Consider the following 20716-nt stretch of genomic DNA (forward strand, 5'->3'; position numbering starts at 1 on the left):
AGAGAAAAGTAATACTAAATTTATGGAAATAGTGCACCTTTTGCCATCAGCTGAATAAAACAGATTGGTAAGCAATATTTAAAAACTAAAAAATTATAAATAATTTAATTGGTATTTATTTTATGATTAACAACTGACGTTATATAATGTATAAAAACCAGTGTATAATAAACACAGCTATTACTGTTGCAGGGAATTGGCAGAATAAAGACACAAATTTGTTGAGAGGAAGAAAAGCTGAAGAAGTACGGAGGGTGTGTGCAGGTAAAAAAAAATCATGAGAACAGAAGCCGTGGGAAGCACACCTGCACATAGAGTTTTCAGTTGTGAGCATCAACTGTAAAGATTAATACAGACATACTACTAAGAAACAACTTCCCATTTTTCATTCTCATTCCCCTTCACAGGAATGCTTCCATATGTTTGAAAACCCATTTGCCAGTGAAAAGAGTTAGCATCACTTAATTCTCTGTTTTTTTCTGTTATTTCTCCACTTTTATGTTATTTTGAAGAATGTATTTCAACAATAAAGGATATGCAAGGAAATCAGAACTGTAAGGAGCTCAGACAGTATGCCAGGGAAGACAGGGACAGTCTTTAGGCTAGTCATGTTTTATTCCTCTCTTTATCCTCATGTATTTAACTACATGGAAGTAGTATTTTTTTTAAGTTCTGCTTCTGACATTTGACAGCAGTTTTGGCATTGACATGGAGAAAGACATGGGTATGAATCTTGCCATATTTTCAGCCTAGCAGTCAGTTTTCATGTCCCTGTGAGCCATTCACTTGGTAGGAGCCGCTGCCAGAAGAAAAGTACTGTTAGTTTAGGGAACCAAAAGGAGGGAAGCCACAGGAGCAGTTCACATGCAGGAAGTAACAGCAAATGCCCAAGCCCCTGCCATTCCTCCATAGGAGGTGATGGGGCTGAGCTGGCAGCTGAGAGCCAGGAGGAGCTTTTGTTCTTCAAAGGTACCTACCCATTTTTATGAGTGCATATGCTAATAGAGGCACTCACCTCAGATACGAAGAGTATTGGGCAGTATGAATTTACTGTGTCCTGTTTCTACTTGAAAGAGCACTGAGATTTGTACTAAGGAAACAGCCTTCCCACTCTTGCATTTCTTCCACCTTCCCATCTCCATTTTCAAGGGTCCAGGTAGCAGGAAGATGTCCATTGCCTCATTTCCTGGATTTGGCTTACAGCTTTTGATGTACAGTTCCTTGGCTACACTTATTATTGTGATTTTAATTACACTGGAGTACTCCATAATTATATGCCAATTATTTTCTTTGATAGTTACCACTGACACATACAAGTGAAGGAATACATTTTAGAGCTACCTATTAGTCTTTTGTGATACTTAAAATTCTACAACATTGACAAAATTGGTTTTACGTTATAATTACATTTACATCTTTTATGAAATAATGGAAATGGAGAATTAATTACAAGGAGTACAGCATATTACTACAGAACAGCTATACTGATATCGGGAGGGTTACCAATCAGTATATTATAAACTACAACTACTTTTTAATACTAAGATGAGCTGTCTTTAATAACCTAATCCAGCAGGTCTCATGATATGTGGGGTTTGTCCTGCCAGGGAGCGAGTCTGATAATGCTGGTAGAGCATTATGAAGATCTGTAAATTAACAACAATTTACAGCTAGATCTTGGAGCATTTAAAAACATTCTTCGTGCTGACTTTTCTGTGAAGAGACTTGCCAGTTGGTGGCCAGATGTGACACAACACCCCTAAACCAAGAAATACTTTCCAGGAGAGTCACTTGTGAACCATGGCTCACAGGTGAAAAACAAACTGAGATCCCTTGTGGTGCAAGCTATGACTTATGTCATTACCATGGTGCTCTCAAATGCCTCCTACAACAGATTGATTTAAAAGTAAAACGAGTCCTCTAATGAGCAAACTTCGCTGCCTAACTGCAGCCGAGCTTTCCCAGCTTTAGGTGAGCAGTTTCTTAAGGACAGCGTTACTTTAAAACAGGAGAGAACAAGGGAGAAACAAAACTTTGCATATAAGTCTTTGAGAAATAAGCAGTCATGAAGTCCTCGTGTACATAGCAGTCCCCAGATTTTCACAGAGGAGCGGATGTCTTGAGCATTATAATGTCACACAGGCCCCGTGACTGATCATAACTGACGGACAGGAGGGATAGGCGAGCCCTGCTGCAGAAGACTGCTGTGAAGGTACAGCGGCAAGTACATGGAGGCCAGAGATAAGCGATCAGGTCAAGCACTGGTCAGGTGAAGCAGCTGCCATGCATTGACCTGTGAAAGCTGAGTGGTGCCACTGGAGGTAGAGGGTAAACATGATCCAGTGAACTCGCAGAGACCTGTGACAAGCAAGTAGGCTTGCCAGAGGTATGGGCATCGCAGTGTATCGACCTGTCCTGCAAAAGCCTGAAAGTACACCTACACAACAAAGAATATCATATGAAATTTCCTATGTTCCACTATCCAGAGTGTGGACAATGAAAGGGCGCAGTACTTGCGCAAAAAGGGTGCATGCTCTAGTGGCCAAGATTGTTGGTTTGTGTCTGTTTGTGGGTGGGGTGGCGTGTGGTTGTGGGTTGTGGTTTGTTTTGTTTCGGTTTTGGTGTTTGGTGTTCTGGGATTTTGGGTTTGTTTTTTTTTTTGGTTTTGGTGGTTTGGTTTTTTTTGTTTGTTTGTTTGTGGGTTTTTTGGGGTTTTTTTTGTTGGTTGGACTCGATGATCTCAAAGGTCCCATCCAACCAAAAATATTCTGTGATTCTGTGATTGTCTTGGTTACCTAACAGGGTTTAGTGGCAGCTGAATACGTGTAAACATTAAGAGACAAGCAGAGAATGATTATTCAAAGCCTGTAAAAGGAGATACGGAATATGAGGGTTGATGAAAGAGCAGGAACACCAGTGGTTTTTGAGACAGGCATCAGGGTATTACCACCTAGAAATGAGTGAGGATGATGGGAGACAATTAAGTCAAGAGAGGGATAGAAATAATCACAGGTAAATTCAGAAAGGCTAAAGATGACCTACAGAACCTGCACTGCAGTTGAAACTTTGTTTCAAAGGGTTATGAAAGACAAGTAATCCTTTCCATCCTGTGGCCAGTTTCAATGTGAGAAGAGTTAGGACTCCGAGTGATTTGCAGAAATTTCCTAAGCGTAGGATGGACAGGGATATCCTTTTTCCCCATTTTGAAGGGATTAAGGAAAAACAGCAGTAGTCGGAACTAATACTTCGGAGGTGCCAGCTTGGAGTTTTGCTTAAACATTTCCAAGACCTTGAATATATTTTGTATCTCCAAGATGCTAATTTTTCTTTGTATTACTAAATTATTCTGGGTAAGACATGACAGAGTTTGGTGAATATATAGACAAAGCCTGCAGACAAATTCCCTGTCTTCCATCTGGTAAACTGACACCATGACCAAGGGAAGCGCACTGTGCTCCTCTGGAAGAGAGAGATTTTGGTATTCTTCCAGTATTCCCAGTGTTGACACTAGCCTACAGAAAGTAATGGCCACCTCCACGTTTTCAAGAGTGATGTCTTTGTGTTCTGCCTAGAAAAGTTGCTGTTTCCAAAGATAAGAAGGAATATCACTCTACATAGCTTCATTTTTTTCCCTAACTACCAGTAGCTCATTCTCTCTCAAATACACTTTGTTCTTTTGCTTTACTGCTAGACATTTCATGAAATTCCAACCTAATCTACCTAATTCCACCTGAAGAATGTCCTTGAAAGCATAGGTCTCAATCCTTTTAGTGAATTCAATAATGCTTTAAAATTATTACATAGATCAAAGGAATTGAAGGGAAAAGCCAGCAGTGACTCATGAATTAATTCCTAGATGATAGAGCTTGAGTGTGGTACTAAACCAAACTTAATCACCATTTCTATTAACTAAAAAAATAAAAAAAATCCATACACTCATGCAAAATAAAGAATTTTGTCCAACAGTTCTGTTTCTGGTCATTAAACCATTGTTACGTTAGTGCTAACCTCGAATAACTGCACAGAAATAAAAATCTAGCTCCTACGTAATTATTTCTTTGGCCAAACACCATGAACACATACCTGTATACATAAGGGAGACTCACTAGTGTTCACAGAATTATCAGACCTCTGTATCAAGAAGAGAATTTACCCCAAAGGGTAACTTTTCTGTGCTGTGAATGGGGATTTAGTTGCCTAACTCCCATTAATGTTAATGGAAATTGTGAGGCCTGATGGCACTCCGCTACATTTTTTTTCCTAGTTGCTCTATTTAGGCAAAAGCAATTGCTCATCTGGAACAACAGAAACAAACACATGATACAGTTTGGAATTATTTGCCTTGTCCTATGATTAAAAAGACCTTACAATGAATAGCAAAGCAACTTCTAGCTGAAACCAATCTAATTACAACCTCCTGGATGGCTTATGTATCACAGTTTCCTTTTTTTCAGGACAGAGGCATGGTTAATACACAGAACCAACTTCAGTTTGACTAAGCTGTATCTGAAGGTCTTTTCTCCTCCAGAAGTCCCAACCTGTGGTATGTTAAATGCTTATCATGCTAAGCCCCTTTGAGGGACAGTCTTGATATAGTATGCAGCCTTGGAGCTCAGACCACACTGGAAAGAGGGAAAGTGACCTTGGTTCTTCCAGAACCACATGGGCCCTACCTTCACCTACGTAAATCTGCCGGGTCATTGTGGAAGGGAGAGAAGAACTTCTGCGAGCATCTGCCTGAATGCTTCATAACATTGTAACATTGCAGATGCCATCTGCATGGCGGCTATGAATTATGACAGCATATTGGAGGTTTTTTCTATTTGTTCTTAAAAATGGAAAACACAAATGCAACTCCTACCAGATTGAAAAGGCTGCCTCTTGAAACTATTTTTAAAAACATGAAAAGCTGCAGTGTTCCCAAGTGCTATATATCCAGTAGTTCCCACTGCTAAGAACAACTAGATGCTCAACATTTTTGAAATTAGGAACAACATTCAGAAGCTGCCATTTAGGTGTCATCAAACATATTCATCCTTACATTAAAGTAAAATACAGAAGACCTTCAAAAACCTTGCATGGTGTCATATTTTTTCTGTTTCCACTTGAATGACATTGTCACTCTTCAAATCCATTCATTGAAATCACATGATGCAGACCAACCCTCACTCCTTTTCACTGAAAAAGTTAAGAAGTGAGAGAGATAGCATTTGGTTCCATAGTGCTACCTCTGGTGATACAAATAGGTGGAGCTCTCAGGTACTATGGAGTTTACACAATAGCTTTGTGCCATACTTGAAATAGACAGAAAAACTGGAGAAGGGTTCAATTGCTTCCAGTGGCCAAAACAGACCCTTTGACAGCTGGAAAATAACAGAGCATACCCAAGCTACAGAAGTTATAGATGACTCCAGTCACCATCAGCACAGTCCAAATTCAAACAAAAAATGGACTCATTGTCAACTCCCATACAGACCCAGCACATAGAGCAGTGAACGATGCTCTTCATTTCTCCCTCCATTATCATAGAATCATAGAATGGTTAGAGTTGGAAGGGACCTTAAAGATCATCGAGTTCCAACCCCCCTGCCATGGGCAGGGACACCTCCACTAGAGCAGGTTGCTCAAAGCCCCATCCAGCCTCGTCTTGAACACTTCCAGGGATGGGACATCCACAACCTCCCTGGGCAACTTGTTCCAGTGCCTCACCACCTCCACAGTAAAGAATTTCTTCCTAATATCTAATCTAAATCTCCCCTCTTCCAATTTGAAACCGTTACCCCTTATCCTGTCACTACACTTCCTGACAAAGAGTCCCTCTCCGGCTCTCCTGTAGGCTCCCTTCAGATATTGGAAGGCTGCTATGAGGTCTCCCCGGAGCCTTCCCTTCTCCAGGCTGAACAACCCCAGCTCTCTCAGCCTGTCTTCATAGGGGAGGTGCTCCATCCCTCTGATCATCTTTGTGGCCCTCTGCTGGACCCATTCCAACAGGTCCGGGTCCTTCCTGTGTTGAGGACTCTAAAGTTGGACACAGTACTCCAGGTGGGGTCTCACCAGAGCAGAGTAGATGGGTAGAATCACCTCCCGCAACCTGCTGGCCACCCTTCTCTTGATGCAGCCCAGGATGCGGTTGGCTTTCTGGGCTGTCAGCACACATGGCTGGCTCATGTTGAGCTTCTCATCTATGAGCACTCCCAAGTCCTTCTCCTCAGGGCTGCTTTCTAGCCATTCTCTGCCCAACCTGTATTCTCCGCCAAACCTGCCTGGGATTGCCACGTCCTAGGTGCAGGACCCTGCACTTGTATTGGTTGAACTTCATGTGGTTTGCACAAGCCCACCTCTCAAGCCTGTCCAGGGCCCTCTGGATGGCACCCCTTCCCTCCAGCATGTCGATCGCACCACCAAGCTTGGTGTCCTTGGCAAACTTGCTGAGTGTGCGTATATATATATATATGTATATTTATATATGTATCTTATGATTTTGTTGTCTTGCAGTAGAAGTGGGACAGTTAACTAATCCTTCCCTCTATGGCAGCTTCCCACCACTAAATCTGTGCTCGTCCATACAAACTGCTACTTAGTTGGTGATGCTCAGCAGCTACCTAGAACTTAGGTCTAGAAAGGATTTAAGAAAGTGTTTGTGTTAAAGGGGACATTCTAATTTCTAAGGAAAAATTACTTTTTTTTTCCTTTAAAAGACACTTCCATTATCCACACTAACAGCTTGAACATGATATGTCCCTTTTATACACAAAATAACATTTTAAAATGTACACACCATAAAAAGGTATAGTTGTTCATCTGGTAGGGAATAATTCCTTCCCTATAGTGGCTCTCTTCTGGAGAAATATGTTTGCCTGTCTAGTCATAATGTCATGACCATCCAAACTTTTAATAACTTAAATTTGGGCAGAATGACACATGAAACCAATAGAGCCATCAGTAAAGCAACACTACTTTAAAAGAGTCCAAAACATACAAAAGGAATCCCACAAGCCTGAGTCATTATTTATGTTACCTTTCCCTGGATCTGCTAAAGGATAGCAAATTCCACCCCCTCACTCCGCATGTACACGAACAGTTTTTTTCCCATAAGACAGTTCTATCCTTCTTCAAAGACTAACTTCCATAGTCAGATACCCCCCAGCCTTTTCTCTGCTGGAATCTGTTCCTGATTATCTGAAATGGCAGACGCTGGCAAATACCACTTTCTGGCATTCCCTTGGCACAGGTGCCACTGTACCTTTAGATGGTTAGTTGAGGGGGAGGAAAGAGTTGTTTTGGTTTTTTAGGTTTTTTTTTTCTTTCCTTTTAATATTTTTGCAAGGTTTTTATTCTCTTTCTCTCCCTGACACTGCAGTTTTAATTTCTAACCTCTTCTCTATCCTCTCCCCCACCTAAGCCATTCAAGAGTATTCATCGTCACTTCTATAAAAATAGACTGGATTTTGCTCTGGTTTCTGACCTGAGAAAAAAGTGACACTGGACTGATGTTTACTATGGCAGTCCAGAAGCGCTGGAAAATCAAGAGTTTTCCATCACCAGTTGCATCAGAGGCCAAAACAGAAGTAGCAGGATGGAAGATCCCTTTCTAAGAAACCACTTACTGGTTCACTTGAAACTGTTCTTTTACCCTGCTGTGAGAAGGCACGGCAGCTCTGTTTTATTCTCCCTGCCTCTGGAAGAGAATGCTATCTCTGCTCACTGGAAGATATGCCCCACTCTCTGCTTCCATAGAGAAAGAAGTGACTCAAGAGCAAATCCTAGTTCCTATTTTTTCCATCAACACAAGCTAAATGAATTTGTTTCTCATTGTTGTCCTTGTTTTTCAGTTTCTGTGGGTCAGGCACAGAGTTTTCAGGCAGAAATTGCTTTTAGATCTACTTTCATACAGGCCAAAAAGCACAAGGGAAGAATAGAGAGGCACCATCTTAGTTTGGGTCTTTTATAACATAAAACATATAACATGTATTAAAAACAGGGAGTGCTTATCTACAGTGAGCCATCCACTCCCAGGCAGAATTCTCAGTGTGTCTCACTTATGCAAAGGAGTTCAGACAGACCTCCCTTCTTTCTTTTACATGAGGTGTGAAATCATGAGAATCAGAAGCAACAATTCCTCTCCAAAATAACAAGCCACACAGCAGCTACTCAATCAGCAGGAATGCAGAAGTGATCACTTCCTTGGTACTAGAGATACCTGTAGGTGTGTTTTCTGCCATAGACAAAGTAGATGATTGCCTGGGGACAGCAAAGCAAAGAAAGTCCCATTTCCACTACAACAGAATCTCTGAAAGTCAGGATTTCTTCTTCTGCCAAAGAAGAGATGCATCAGGCAGCAGGTACTGCAGATGGGGCAGTCCTCATGCAACACCTGCAGAAGCTGCTTCCTCACCCCAATCAACAGCAGCATGTTTTCTGTCCTTTAAGAGGTCAGAAAAACAGATAATCCCAGGGCCAAGGTCCCCACACTATCTCATATTTTACTACTTTATTTTCATGAAACTACTATTCAAGCTGGACTGGACTTACAGAAGTTATCACTACTTCAGTCTCCAAGTCTCCTCTGCAGTCACTCTAGCCACTGCAGCGTCATCGGTGCAGTGCAGCATCCCTCAGGGCTTCCTCTGTTGCTCTTCACGTTGTCTCCATAGATTTAATTTGCATCTTAAAATTTCTACTGCAAACAAGACCACTGATAATTAAAAAATGTTTTCATGGATTCATCAGTGAACAAACCAAGCAGCTGATTTTGTTACTTTTGTCCCCTATCCTACAAGTGTCCCGTTTTCTTCCTAGCAGAGATGTATAAGCCATTTTTGTAGGCTTCTCATCTATCTAGCAGTTTCTAGAAGTGGAAGTAGCTCCTCCAGCAGGTGACAGGACTCAGCACAGCACACAGTGAAACGGAGACACTAATTCGGGAGTCTATTTCCCATTTTTACCAGGCAAGTCTGACAGAAACAGAGCTGTGTGAGAATATATGTAAAAATAGGATGCTTCTTGCCCAGTTCCCATTTTAAATATCACCAGTATGCACACCCCAAAACTACCACCACCTGCAATTCAAGATACTGATGCCTCCTTTTCCCAACCTGCAGACTGATGAGATTTAACATTGCTGGCCCAAGAGCTGTATATATGTCATTGATAACATACAGACCCATTTTTGTACACCTATTCAATTTTCTCTAATTCCCTTGGAAGCCATTTTTGACTCAGGTACCTAATAGCTGAGCATTAAGTGCCTGGATGTTAATTAAAATACACAGAGTGAATCTCTGTGCCCACTCATCTATTCAAGTCACAACACAATCATTAAACAACAGGCTTGATAGTATGAAGTTTTCAGCTTTGACAAGACAGACATTCTACCTGGCCTCCAATTATCATGGATCAATATTTTAATGCTGACTGAACCACACCTAACTCCCATGGGGCTACTCCAAAATCCTCTCTAAAATGGAGTCATAATTCCCTCTTAAATAGTTAATCAACTTGCCAATATTTTCATCACATCCACTTCACTACCACTGAAAACCTTGCCTTGCCTGTTTGACTTTAATTTTATAAGAGCTGTGTATTACATTTCAGCCCATATAAGTAACATACAGGATCAGAACATGTTTTAGCTAATTAATGTTTCTGTAACTAGAGTCGTTGAAAAATAACCATCAAATATTTATATTATTGGTAGGCTAAGAGGCCCCCAAAGAAGTATTGCCTTGTTGCAAGTGCTGTACTAAGAGAGAGTGAAATGCAAAGTCCAAAGACCTAGAGCACAAAAGACCCCCGTCTGCTTCCAATACAACATTACTGTGTATGCATTCTCATTGGCTTCAGGAGGCGTTGATTAGCATAGATAAAGGTCTTGGACTCATATTAAATTTCCCTATGCTTTTAAAATTAATGTTAGCTATTATTAAGCTTTCCTCTGCACTTTAGATGAATGAACATTTTGAGACAACTATAACATTCACGCTGAGCACCTGTCAGATGTCACATAAACTAAGGGCATGAGATGCTTTTCTTGGAATTATCCACAAATCACATTGATAGATTTTGGAAAAAGACATCATTTTTTTCAGGCTCTTAATTACTACTAAATTAAGCAATATCCATAACACTTTAACTAACAGTTAAAATATTTTATACAAAAAAATGTTTTGTCAAGGAATCAAAGGTCTATGCAAATAAATTAAACTCTTGGCCATTGGAATTCCACTTTTTCACAATGAAAATTATTAACATTAAAATAAGCTACATATGACATAAAGCAGATGTTAGGGAAAATAGCAGACCCAAGAAAACAACTCATACAGCAAGAACATTGATGGCACTGCTCAGCAGAAACATCCTTAGCCAGAGGCTGGGATAGAAGGAGACAGAGAAAGAAAAAAAGGTCCTTTGCTTTGAATCATTTACCATTATATTATTTTGGCTATTCTTGTCCTTTACAGTTGACAGAAGATAAAGCCTTCCCCCACTGGCAAATGGGGAGCACCTTAGTGTGACAAATAGTGTAATTTAATCCCATAGACAAGATCTAGCTGTAGCACTATAAACTTTGGTTCAGGTTGGGGAGTGGGGGAGGGGTTGGTTAGTTGGTTGGTTGGTTGGTTGGGGGGTGAAGATGGTTTGGGTTTGGGGGCGGGGGGGTTAGGGAGGTTGTTTTGCTTGGTTGGTTTGTTTTTTAGTTTTGTGGGTTTTGTTTTTTTTCACAAAAAATCAAAAACATGCTTTGGAATATCAAGCAGAAAAATCCAGTCACAATCACTATCATCAGTAGTGTTGTTATCAACAGTACTGTGTAAGACAATACATTGAGGACCTTAAGGAATTCCTTGTCTCAAAGTGCAATGTAGCCAGCAGAGCTTAATGAGACACCCTTAAAACTATGCTGGCTCTAAAATTCAGGTTAGATGAGCTTCTTGGAGGATAATTTACGCTTGGTTCTAAAATTGTCATCATCTTCCCCTTAAAAAGATATTTTCATCTCCTAAATGGTATTTAGCAAAGTACATTTCATTTCCAATGTGCTCGAAAATGATCCTACTTTGTCAGAATGCCAAGGTACATCTCCAGTGTCTTATTCTATTCCTATTATGCTTTGCCATACATAATACTAATTGAATACAGTACATGTTGCATTTGCAGTCATTAAAGCAGCAGTACATATCAAATTTAAATGAACTACTGGTGCTCCACATTAGGTGAAACACAACAATCAGTTTCCCCAGGAACAAAACAAAACAAAAAAATCAACCCCAAGAGCTGCCTGCAACGTCAATGGTATTTATTGCCCTCCCTGGGAATCAAGGCGGAATATTTGCGGATACTCTTAAGGTGACACTATCTCAGGCAATTCTTTCTGTATCTGATGCAAAATTTGACTTGTGTCACTAGTGCTAAATAGGGTTTATTTGGAGATGACTTTCATGGCTTCAGCAGTTAGCTCATAAGGGTAAATATGACCTGCTGGCATTCCTTCACAGTTTACAAAGACATGCCAAAGAATTTGGGTTCTGGCATGGACACCTTGGAAAAAGAGTTTTACTGTACTTTGAACTGTGTTACTTTGAAGAAGAGGAAATAAATCCTGCAAATGCTTAACACTATGCAGGTTAGTGTAAGTGTTTGCAGGATCTGTATTAGTGGGGTCTAGACTAGTCACTATGTAATATTGTAAAATACAAGGTAGTTAATTCTATATACACATGCAAGAGACAACACCAGCCTTATTTTATCTAACTTCATAGACTGGTCAAACAGGCCAATCACAGATGTAAACATTTTTTTTACTAATAGCAAACTATGCAACACGATAGTTCTGTGTTTCTATGTTGCTGTCATCGGATGTGAATAGGGAGTTTCCTCTTCTGTTGTATTCTTTCTACCAAATATCACTTCGACGTAATGCTGAATTATGATAATTCAGTTGTTTTCATGGGCACAGGCTACACTGGACAACCCAAATGTTTTGATTTGAAGAGAAGATAGCCAGCCAAAGAGCTCCTTAAACTTGACCTGCCACTTGTGGTCTCTGACACATAGAATACCAACATCAAAAGTTGACAGTGGCAGTGTTTGTTATAACACATGGATTGATGCTATGGATGGTAAGAAGGTTGTCAAATCTCATTATGACCACCCATCATTATGGGTACTCAATGTCACATTTGAGAGGAAAAACTTGTAACATTCAATTTCATGCCCATTGTCTTCATTGTGCACTTTATCTTGGACATGCAAAATAATATCTCAGTTTAAAAAAAGGAAAACAAAAAAACCCAAAGAGGTTATATTATGAGAGAAAAAGGTTTCTCTGGGGACAGCAATAACAAATGATAGAAAGTTATAAGAAAGTTGAAAACTAGTCAAAAATTCCTTAACTCACAAATAGTAACTGGGTGGATATGGAGACAGACCATAATCTTGCCTGTTTTTCACATATTCAAAAAAGAGTAATACTCCCCTCTCCACAGACAAATTATATATCTTTATTTATTTTCTTGTCTCTATTCTTTTACACAATGAATTGACAACACAAATGAGAAAGGTGTTTGTCCCTAATTATTCAGCATATAAAAAAACTATTAACATCATGTCAACAAACATATTAGCATCAAGGAAATTCCCACATTTTCAAAAAGATAGTTGTAGAAAGAAAGATTTTTACATTGTCATAATGCTATCCTGTGTTCCTAGAGATGAACTTCCTGACATCTAAATATTTTTAGCCTACAAAATACCTTCTAGAGGAACTAAAATATCCTGTGAGGTTAGTAGACCAAGTATCCCAAAGCAAAAGATGCTGTGCTCAGTTCACTTAGATTAATCAAGCTTACAGTCTTTACAAAGTAGGGTTAACTGAGATCATAGATTAAGCAACTTTCCAGCCACAAGATGATGGATGCTCTTAGAAGTCATTAAATGCTGAATCAGCTGTATTACTCAGTGAATATATCCTTCATGACTCCCAGAAGACAATGGCTTGATCCCTTGATCCAAAAAAATGGGGGGGGGGGGGGGGGGGGGGGGGAGTGGGGTTTTTTTATTCAAGCAATGAGGTTTACAAGAATCTAACTACATAGGCTGTTTCAAAGATAATTTTTTCACCTGTATAGCTAGTCTAGGCCACCTAGAAAGGACAGTGCAGAGGTGTTTATTGAAGACCACAGACATACCAGATACCCTTTTGCCTTCTTCCTTTCTATTACTCTGCTTCAAGTAAAAACTGATGCTATTTCAGGAAACAGATTGTATTCAGAATATCCTATTGTCCTTAAAATAATATTTTTCTTTGCGAGACCATATGCAGGTGAAATAAGGTAGAGAAACCAAGGTCTGTTCTAACCCAAGAGTCCAAATCCAAAAGTGGAATTCCTCATACAGGAGTGGCAGCACAGATGACTGTTTTGAGTTACCTTTGCAGCCAGCCCTCTGAACAGGGGATCAGACTAATCTTAGGACTTGGTCCAGAACGCATGGCAAGAGTGAGATATGCATTACAGAATATGCCTCAACTTCCAATAATACTATGAAAAAGATCCACTTGTTATACTAGCACTGAAACGAAAAAAAACCCCAAACATGTATGTTCAGCATACACCACTAGAAATGTAGTAGTTGCAAGTCTACTGTGTTATACACCAAAAGTATAACATGCTGCGATTAAGACTATTCTGAGTTTAATGAATCTATAGACACATATTATTACCAGGATTGAAATCAGAAGTTGTTCTCATATCAGTTCGACATACAATTTTAATCAACATATAAGGCCAGCTGTACCCTTCACTTGTGCCTGATCAGCATTTTCTACGAAATTCACAGCAAGGTAGCAGACAGCAGCTTCAGCATGTTTTAACAGGAGTTAAATAACAGGAAAAAAACCCAAAAAACAGTGAAGTGAGAAAAAGAAAAGGAAGTGAAAGCCACGTATCTTGGGCATGGAAGGAAAAGGATGATGCATAGACCTTTCCAGTTTCTCAGGAGATTCTGGAGGGAAAAACACTTTCCCTTTTGATTAGACAGTTTGTGTGTTTGGGGGCAGGAGTGACTACGTACATACATATATACAGATAGAGAAGTGATGGGATTGCATTTTTTGTCATTTTCAAAATCAATTAATTTTTCCCATAAAAAAAACTGGTCGCCAAATAATTTCCTCAGAACATTTACAAAAAGCCTTTTCTTCTTCAGAAGGAAAACTGTGACAAATTTCTTTTTCTTGATCAGCTCTCTATGACATCATTTATTACTTTGTATATTATTTAAGAGTGCATGTCATCACTTGGAAGGGGTCCCAACCAGAATTTGAATCCAGCTGGACTTCGGGTAAGTAATGAGTTGAATAATTAAATCCAAATCTCCGCCTAGACTTTTCAGGTTCTGATGAAATTCAGAAATGAAAGAAGCCTCCAAACCCAGCTGTTCTCATGGGGTTTATGCAGTTTGGTTATAAAAATCATAGCAGTAAGATAGTAATGTGTTAGCAGCATTGAACCTTAACCCCAATGCTTAGCATAAAAGAATCAGAATCTGAGATCACTTTGTTTCTGTTCAGTGCAAGGATGGCTCAGCCAGGCTATGCAGTGAAATACAACCCATAGCCACCTGCAACTCAGCAAACTGAGCAAGGAAAATGTTAAGAGTCAAAAGGGCTTTCTATTTCTTTCTATTCCTGCCAGTGATTTAACGTGCGTACACTATGCCAAGTCAACTAGACTCAAATTTTCAGACGCAATCTGCAATTTGGCCCACCTTTTGGAAGTGTTGACTGGTTGCACTGAAAGCAATACGAGCTGTAAGTTCTCAGCACCTCTGAAAAGAAGCCCTAAGTTTCTTAAATTTGGTGTCAAAAACAATAGAGCACCTAAAACTAAAACCCAGTGGGAACTTCACTTCAATGGATATAAAGATCCATGGCTTTCCAAGAGGTCCAGAGGGATACCACAGTGCTCGGTGCACCAATACAGGATTTGGAAGACCCGTGCTCAATAAACCAACTGGCAGTCAAGTGACCTAACCACAGCTCCCAGCTGATATGACCATAGTGCATTCCAACATCATGCACATGTGGTGAGAATAAATACATTAAAGCCTGGGAGGTTCTCTTGTTGCAGCATAGGAGCTGTTCATTTTGTGGGTGGAATGAAGAAAATGACACAAAACTTACGTATGGCTGGGAACCGAATTATTCTGAGGAAATACGAAATGTCTTAACAGCGCTTTGTATTCCACCAAATTACTTGAGACCCTTTCTTCATTTAAACAATATTAAAATGTAAACATGTTGTTTGGTAAGAAGAGCGTGTTCACAGCATGCCATAAGAAAATTTAGATAAAGAAATATGTTTTCTCCCAAAGTAAGATTAAAGTTGTTATTCAATAGTGCACTAAACAGAAGTAACTATGTGTTTCCTAGGCAGTAAGAACCAAGCAATACAGAAACACCTCCACCATCTTATTCTTGACTTCGCACCGTATTTTGGGCATGCATAAAATACCCTGTACAACATATTTCTACAGATCCCTAATTGGGGGTTGCCACGGCAGCAGCATTTGACCCGGGGGTGTTCAGTACTGAGCTACCGTTCAGCAGGAACAAGCTGTCTTCAGGATTAGCTTCTCAGACTGTCCATGAAGACATACCTCCAGGCCACCCTACACGCACTGCAGCTGCAGAGGTGACAGTGGGGGAGTCAGTGGGGCTGCGTTAGAAGGAAAGCAGCGTATATTCTTATTTTTAAGAGTCGGCATGGGTGTGGTTGGCCTCTCAGTTAACATTAATGCGGGGCAGGAATGAAGGCCAGGCCCTAATGCATGGCCAGAGCTGGGTTCCTTGCCAGCATGGAGAGCAGGCAGCCATGCCCTGGGCACCCAGTCACCACACCAGGCTGTCCCCCCAGCATGGCCCGGCCATGGTGACATCCTGCACGTAGTCACCTCCAACACCAAAGCAGCCGTTACCCATCAGGGCACCCAGCGCTCTCGCCCTCTTACCTCAGGGTCTTTCTCTATCTCCAGCCCTGCTTCCAACAGGTTGCGCTCATACTCCTCCCGCTGCAGCCGCTTCTCCTCCTCCAGGGCATCCAGTGGGCTGAGCTCCATCACCTCCACCCCCGGTGGCCCCGGCCACTCCTGCAGGACATGGTGGCCACCATCCTGCTGCTGTGGGTCGGCACGGCCCTTCTCAGTCCCTCCATTCGAAACCAGGGCCAAGGCGGCAGATCTGTGCGTCGGCTCAGGTGAGGCCACGCCGGGAGGGTGCTGAGCCAGGCGTTTTCGGTAGTGGTAGGCTAACACGTAGTCAACCTTCCTCTTGCTGTCCCTGAAATGCATGCCGCTTGGGGACGCCTTGTCCACGGCCCCTCCTTGCGTCCCATCCAGGTAATTGTTTATAATCTGGGAGAGAAACACACAAGTCTCACCAACAAGAAGGCCAAAAAGCCCAAAGAAGGCGGCTGGCCCGGGGTTTGTCTCCACACAAGCACATAAAGCTGCACAGAGTCGAAACTGAAGGCCAGCTGGGGGTCGGTATGGCCTACAACAGCTCTCTGCAGGCCAGATGAAGTCCCGCTGACCTCCTCCAACCAAAACCAAATGAGAGTGGCTAAAGATAGCAGCCTTATCCCAACACATGGGATATCTGCCTCCCTACCTGACAGGCGGGTGCGGAGGCACAGACCGACATAGTCTCTGCCCTCCTGCGCTTACACAGACCGTGCAGGAGAAGAGTGGCTGGAAAGCCACCCGGCAGAAAAAGATCTGGAGGTGCTGGTCGACATCCGGCTGAATATGAGCCGGCAGTGTGCTCAGGTGGCCAAGAAGGCCAACAGCATCCTGGCGTGTATCAGGAATGGTTTGGTGGGTAGGACTAGGGAAGCTATCGTCCCCCTGTACTTGGCCTCGGTGAGGCCCCACCTTGAGTATTGTGTCCAGTTTTGGGCCCCTCACTACAAGAAAAACACTGAGATTCTGGAACAAGTCCAGAGAAGGGCAATGGAGCTGGTGAGGGGTCTGGAGAACAAGTCTTATGAGGAGCAGCTGAGGGAGCTGGGGGTGTTCAGCCTGGAGAAAAGGAGGCTGAGGGGGCACCTTATCACTCTCTACAACTACCTGAAAGGAGGGTGTAGAGAGGTGGGGGTCGGTCTCTTCTCCCAAGTAACGGGCAATAGGACAAGAGGAAATGACCTCAAGTTGCACGTGGTGAGGTTTAGATTGGATATTAAGAAAAATTTCTTTACCAAAAGGGCTATCAAACACTGGAACAGGCTTCCCAGGTGAGTGGTGGAATCACTGTCCCTGGAGGTATTAAAAAGATGTGTAGATGTGGCACTTAGGGACATGGTTTAGTGGTGGTTTTGGCAGTGTTAGGTTGATGGTTGGACTCCATCTTAAAGGTCCCTTCCAACCTAGACAATTCTGTGATTCTATGATTTTGAAATGGGATGGAGAAGTGAGAATAAAGATCACATTACAGATTGGGATAGGAGAAAGGATGTGCTGTGGAGCAAAGCTGGGCAGGGGAGGGAAGCAAAAAACTGTGTGCAGGAAGAAAGGGAAGCAACTGATCTGAGCGAGAAGGGGAGAAATATCCTCAATGTAGTACAAGAGCTGGACAGAAATGCTTTGGAAAATAGCAAGGATTAGAGAGGATATGCCCCATGGATGGGTAGCAATGCTATCTGACCTGTATTTTAACATATTATGAAAAGACTATGTAACTGGCCAGTAATGCTGCAAAAGGAATGATTAAAAATCATTCAAAATGCCTACGTTACACTCAGTTGGCCCCTTGGACCATGTCTGCCTCCTTGTCTCCACTACCTGAACCCTTCTGGGGTGAAGCTGCTCCAGTACTAACCCCCACCATCACGGCCCAGCTTGCACGGCTGCTACCAACCACCATTTCCAGCTCAACGCTTTGTCTTAAAGCCCTTCACAGAGCTCTGTGCAGTGTCATTCATTAGAGTGACACCAGCCCTCCACTGGCTGGGAAACAACATACAAACAAACAAATAGGGTTAGCCTGATCCAAAGCAATTAGCCCATAACCTAATTCCAGACATTTATGTTCCCCATAGGTGGCTATACAAGCAAAATCTTGACAGGTACCAGTTACAGATTTCATCTCTCTCCCTGCTTCCCCTTCTATTACGTGCACTGGTAGTCCTGAATGCAAAGTTAACTAAGCATACTGTGTAGCAATTTTCTCGTTTGTTAACACAACATGAATTTTTGAAGGTATTATATAAATGTGCATATTGTTATATACACAAACTTCTCCCAAATTCTTGCTTTTCATTGCTTTGCTTCACTTAGTTTTGCATTTAGTAGCTTGCAATCACCATATCACTAAATAAATCTTCTTTTATATGCATACTACATCGTTCATTCTTTCATGAAATTATCACCAAATAACCTCTTCTGCTTATACTTACCACATACTTTATGAGTACAGTGTATATATATAATCCCTTTAGGCATATCTAAACTTACACTCAACACTACATTCTGGCAGAATATAAAACTGCTTGGGAGATAGCATTTTATGACCCCATTTCCAAGTCAGATACATTTTCATGTATTACTCACAGGCAGTCCATGCAAACCTCCTGGATCCATCTCTGCCATAGTGAAGAAAAACCTGTTGCAGATTCCTAGTCTCTCTTCCAGAGGGTTTCACGCTATACAGTGCAGAAGTAATGATGTCACCATTGCCAGGTCACGGGCACAACGCAATGCATTAGCTGACTCTAGAGAAGATGAGCTCTAAGCATCATCTCCTCCCTTACTGGCAAGTGTGGGCAGAAATGAGAAGCACAAACAAAACACTGGAGAGGGAACAAGGAGGTTGGAGAACATGAAAAGTCGCTAAGAGGTTTTCCTGTTTATTACCTGTGCGTAGCCAGCTGCCACATCCCAGCCACCTGAGAGAGCACCATAGCAACATTTGATGTTGCTGGAGTTACACAGAATAAAACAATGAGGAGATAAACCAACATCTCTCCCTCCCTCTCTGTTGACTCTCTTCCTCCCTCTCGGCAGCAAAGTGGTATCCCCATTATTATGGGTGTCTATTGCACAGAAAGCAAATAAAAATTCCCACAGGTTTCAGTAAGGATGTTTTCTGGCCCTAAATTTGCACTGCTTTCCTCACCATGGGACATTCTGGCACAAGAAGATCTTAATTAGGGAGGAACACAAATAAGTCGCAATTTGCAAAATGTCACTGAAGGAACTCTCAAGACCTTTCTCTCCTCCCCTCTCACAACCATTATAAAATTCAGAATCAGTGATTCAAATGACCATCTTCAGTAGCACATTAATTTCTTCTTAATTTTTCCAAGACAAGTAGCCAGTGCACCAAGCAATAAGAAAACGTGAAGGTAGGATCAGCATTTCATGACAATTTTATTCTAGTCCTCTACTAGAGTAGCAATTAGTTCTTGCTGGACACTAAGAGAGCCTACTGTAGTACCAGTTTACTTTCATAGTCACTTTTCCCAATACGGTGTGGATTTGCCCAACACACAGGAGGAGCGCACTTCATCACAAAGGTGTTAAAGGTAAGTTAATGAATATAAAATCCTACTTACAGAACTGCTGAAGGACTCCGTACAGCTCGGTGCTTCAAAAGCTCCATTGATACTGCTGCTGTGAAAGGAAGTCCGGTTTTGAGGAACTGTGAGGTATTTGCTGTTGTGTGATGAAAAAGAGTACCTTGCTGATTTTGCTGTCTTCTGTCTGTTCAGAGTTGGGTGTGAGGATGTTAGAGGGACGTCTGAAAATAAGAGATAAGTATTGTAATATAAAGCAGGTTTTGTGCAGGTATTTTCCTAAAGGAATGGGAAATCTGGCAGCTAATAGACACTATTCAACTTCAGATGCTGCGCCTCAGTAAATGGAGAGGGGTGCACACAACTGCAGAGGAACAGCGGGTTCTTACCTGGATGAACTGCTGGGGAAGGGGGAACAATGACACAACACTGCCTTTAGCTCAGAACTACCCTGGTTGGTCAATAATGTTTGTACTCCTGCACTTTAGTCACGAGGTTTGGAGCTGGACAGTCAGCTTTGCAGCTAGCAAAGTACCTCCCAGGGCATGAGCACGGTGTGTGTCTTAAGTGACTGAGCCCTGATTGTCTGCACGCAGCATTCATAGCAGATGGAAGCCAAATCACCGCAAATGAACTGAGTCACGTTTGCTTACAGCTTACACCTAGGCCTGAAATGGACTGGCTTCTAGTTCTAGCATGATGTGACCAAATCTAGTGGGATCAGGTACAGATCCAAACATCTGGATAACAGTCATTCTCCACTAAGAACTCTTAACTTTTGGACATGTAATGGTGTGGAATTCTCATAAAGTACATAAAAGTTTATGCCTACGTGTTTTGGCTTGAGTGACTACTGTCTTGAACCCTGTAGTTTTAGATGTGTTCACCATCTCTTGTATTGTATTTAGATGTATTTAGATCTTGTATTTAGATGTGTTCACCATCTCAATTATATGGTATGGTCACAAAGCAGCACCATGTAGGGTCTGAGGGGGTGGGGAATTAATTGACATCCCCTGTTCACCACCACCTGCCATGGCACTGTGTACAGCAACAACAGCGTATGAAAAGAATGCTTGGTCATAAACTGAAATGCAGAAGGTCAATCCCATACAGGCAGTAGCACAGTGAAAAAAAGTACGATAAAA

The 20716-nt window shown here is 41.6% G+C and overlaps 1 protein-coding gene across 1 annotated transcript in view; it reads right to left on the reverse strand.

Moving 5' to 3' along the window:
- The window catches only part of ANO2 (anoctamin 2), a 188200-nt gene that overhangs the window by 161330 nt on the left and 6154 nt on the right, over nucleotides 1-20716 (reverse strand). Inside the window, exons 2-3 of the mRNA XM_074160491.1 lie at nucleotides 19608-19792; nucleotides 16009-16410 (exon numbers count right to left, since the gene is read on the reverse strand). Of these exons, the coding sequence (XP_074016592.1) occupies nucleotides 16009-16410; nucleotides 19608-19792 (587 nt within the window). The remainder of the gene's footprint in view (nucleotides 1-16008; nucleotides 16411-19607; nucleotides 19793-20716) is intronic.

This window comes from Numenius arquata, chromosome 1 (genome assembly GCF_964106895.1).
Source record: "Numenius arquata chromosome 1, bNumArq3.hap1.1, whole genome shotgun sequence".
NCBI classification, from domain to species: Eukaryota; Metazoa; Chordata; class Aves; order Charadriiformes; family Scolopacidae; genus Numenius; species Numenius arquata.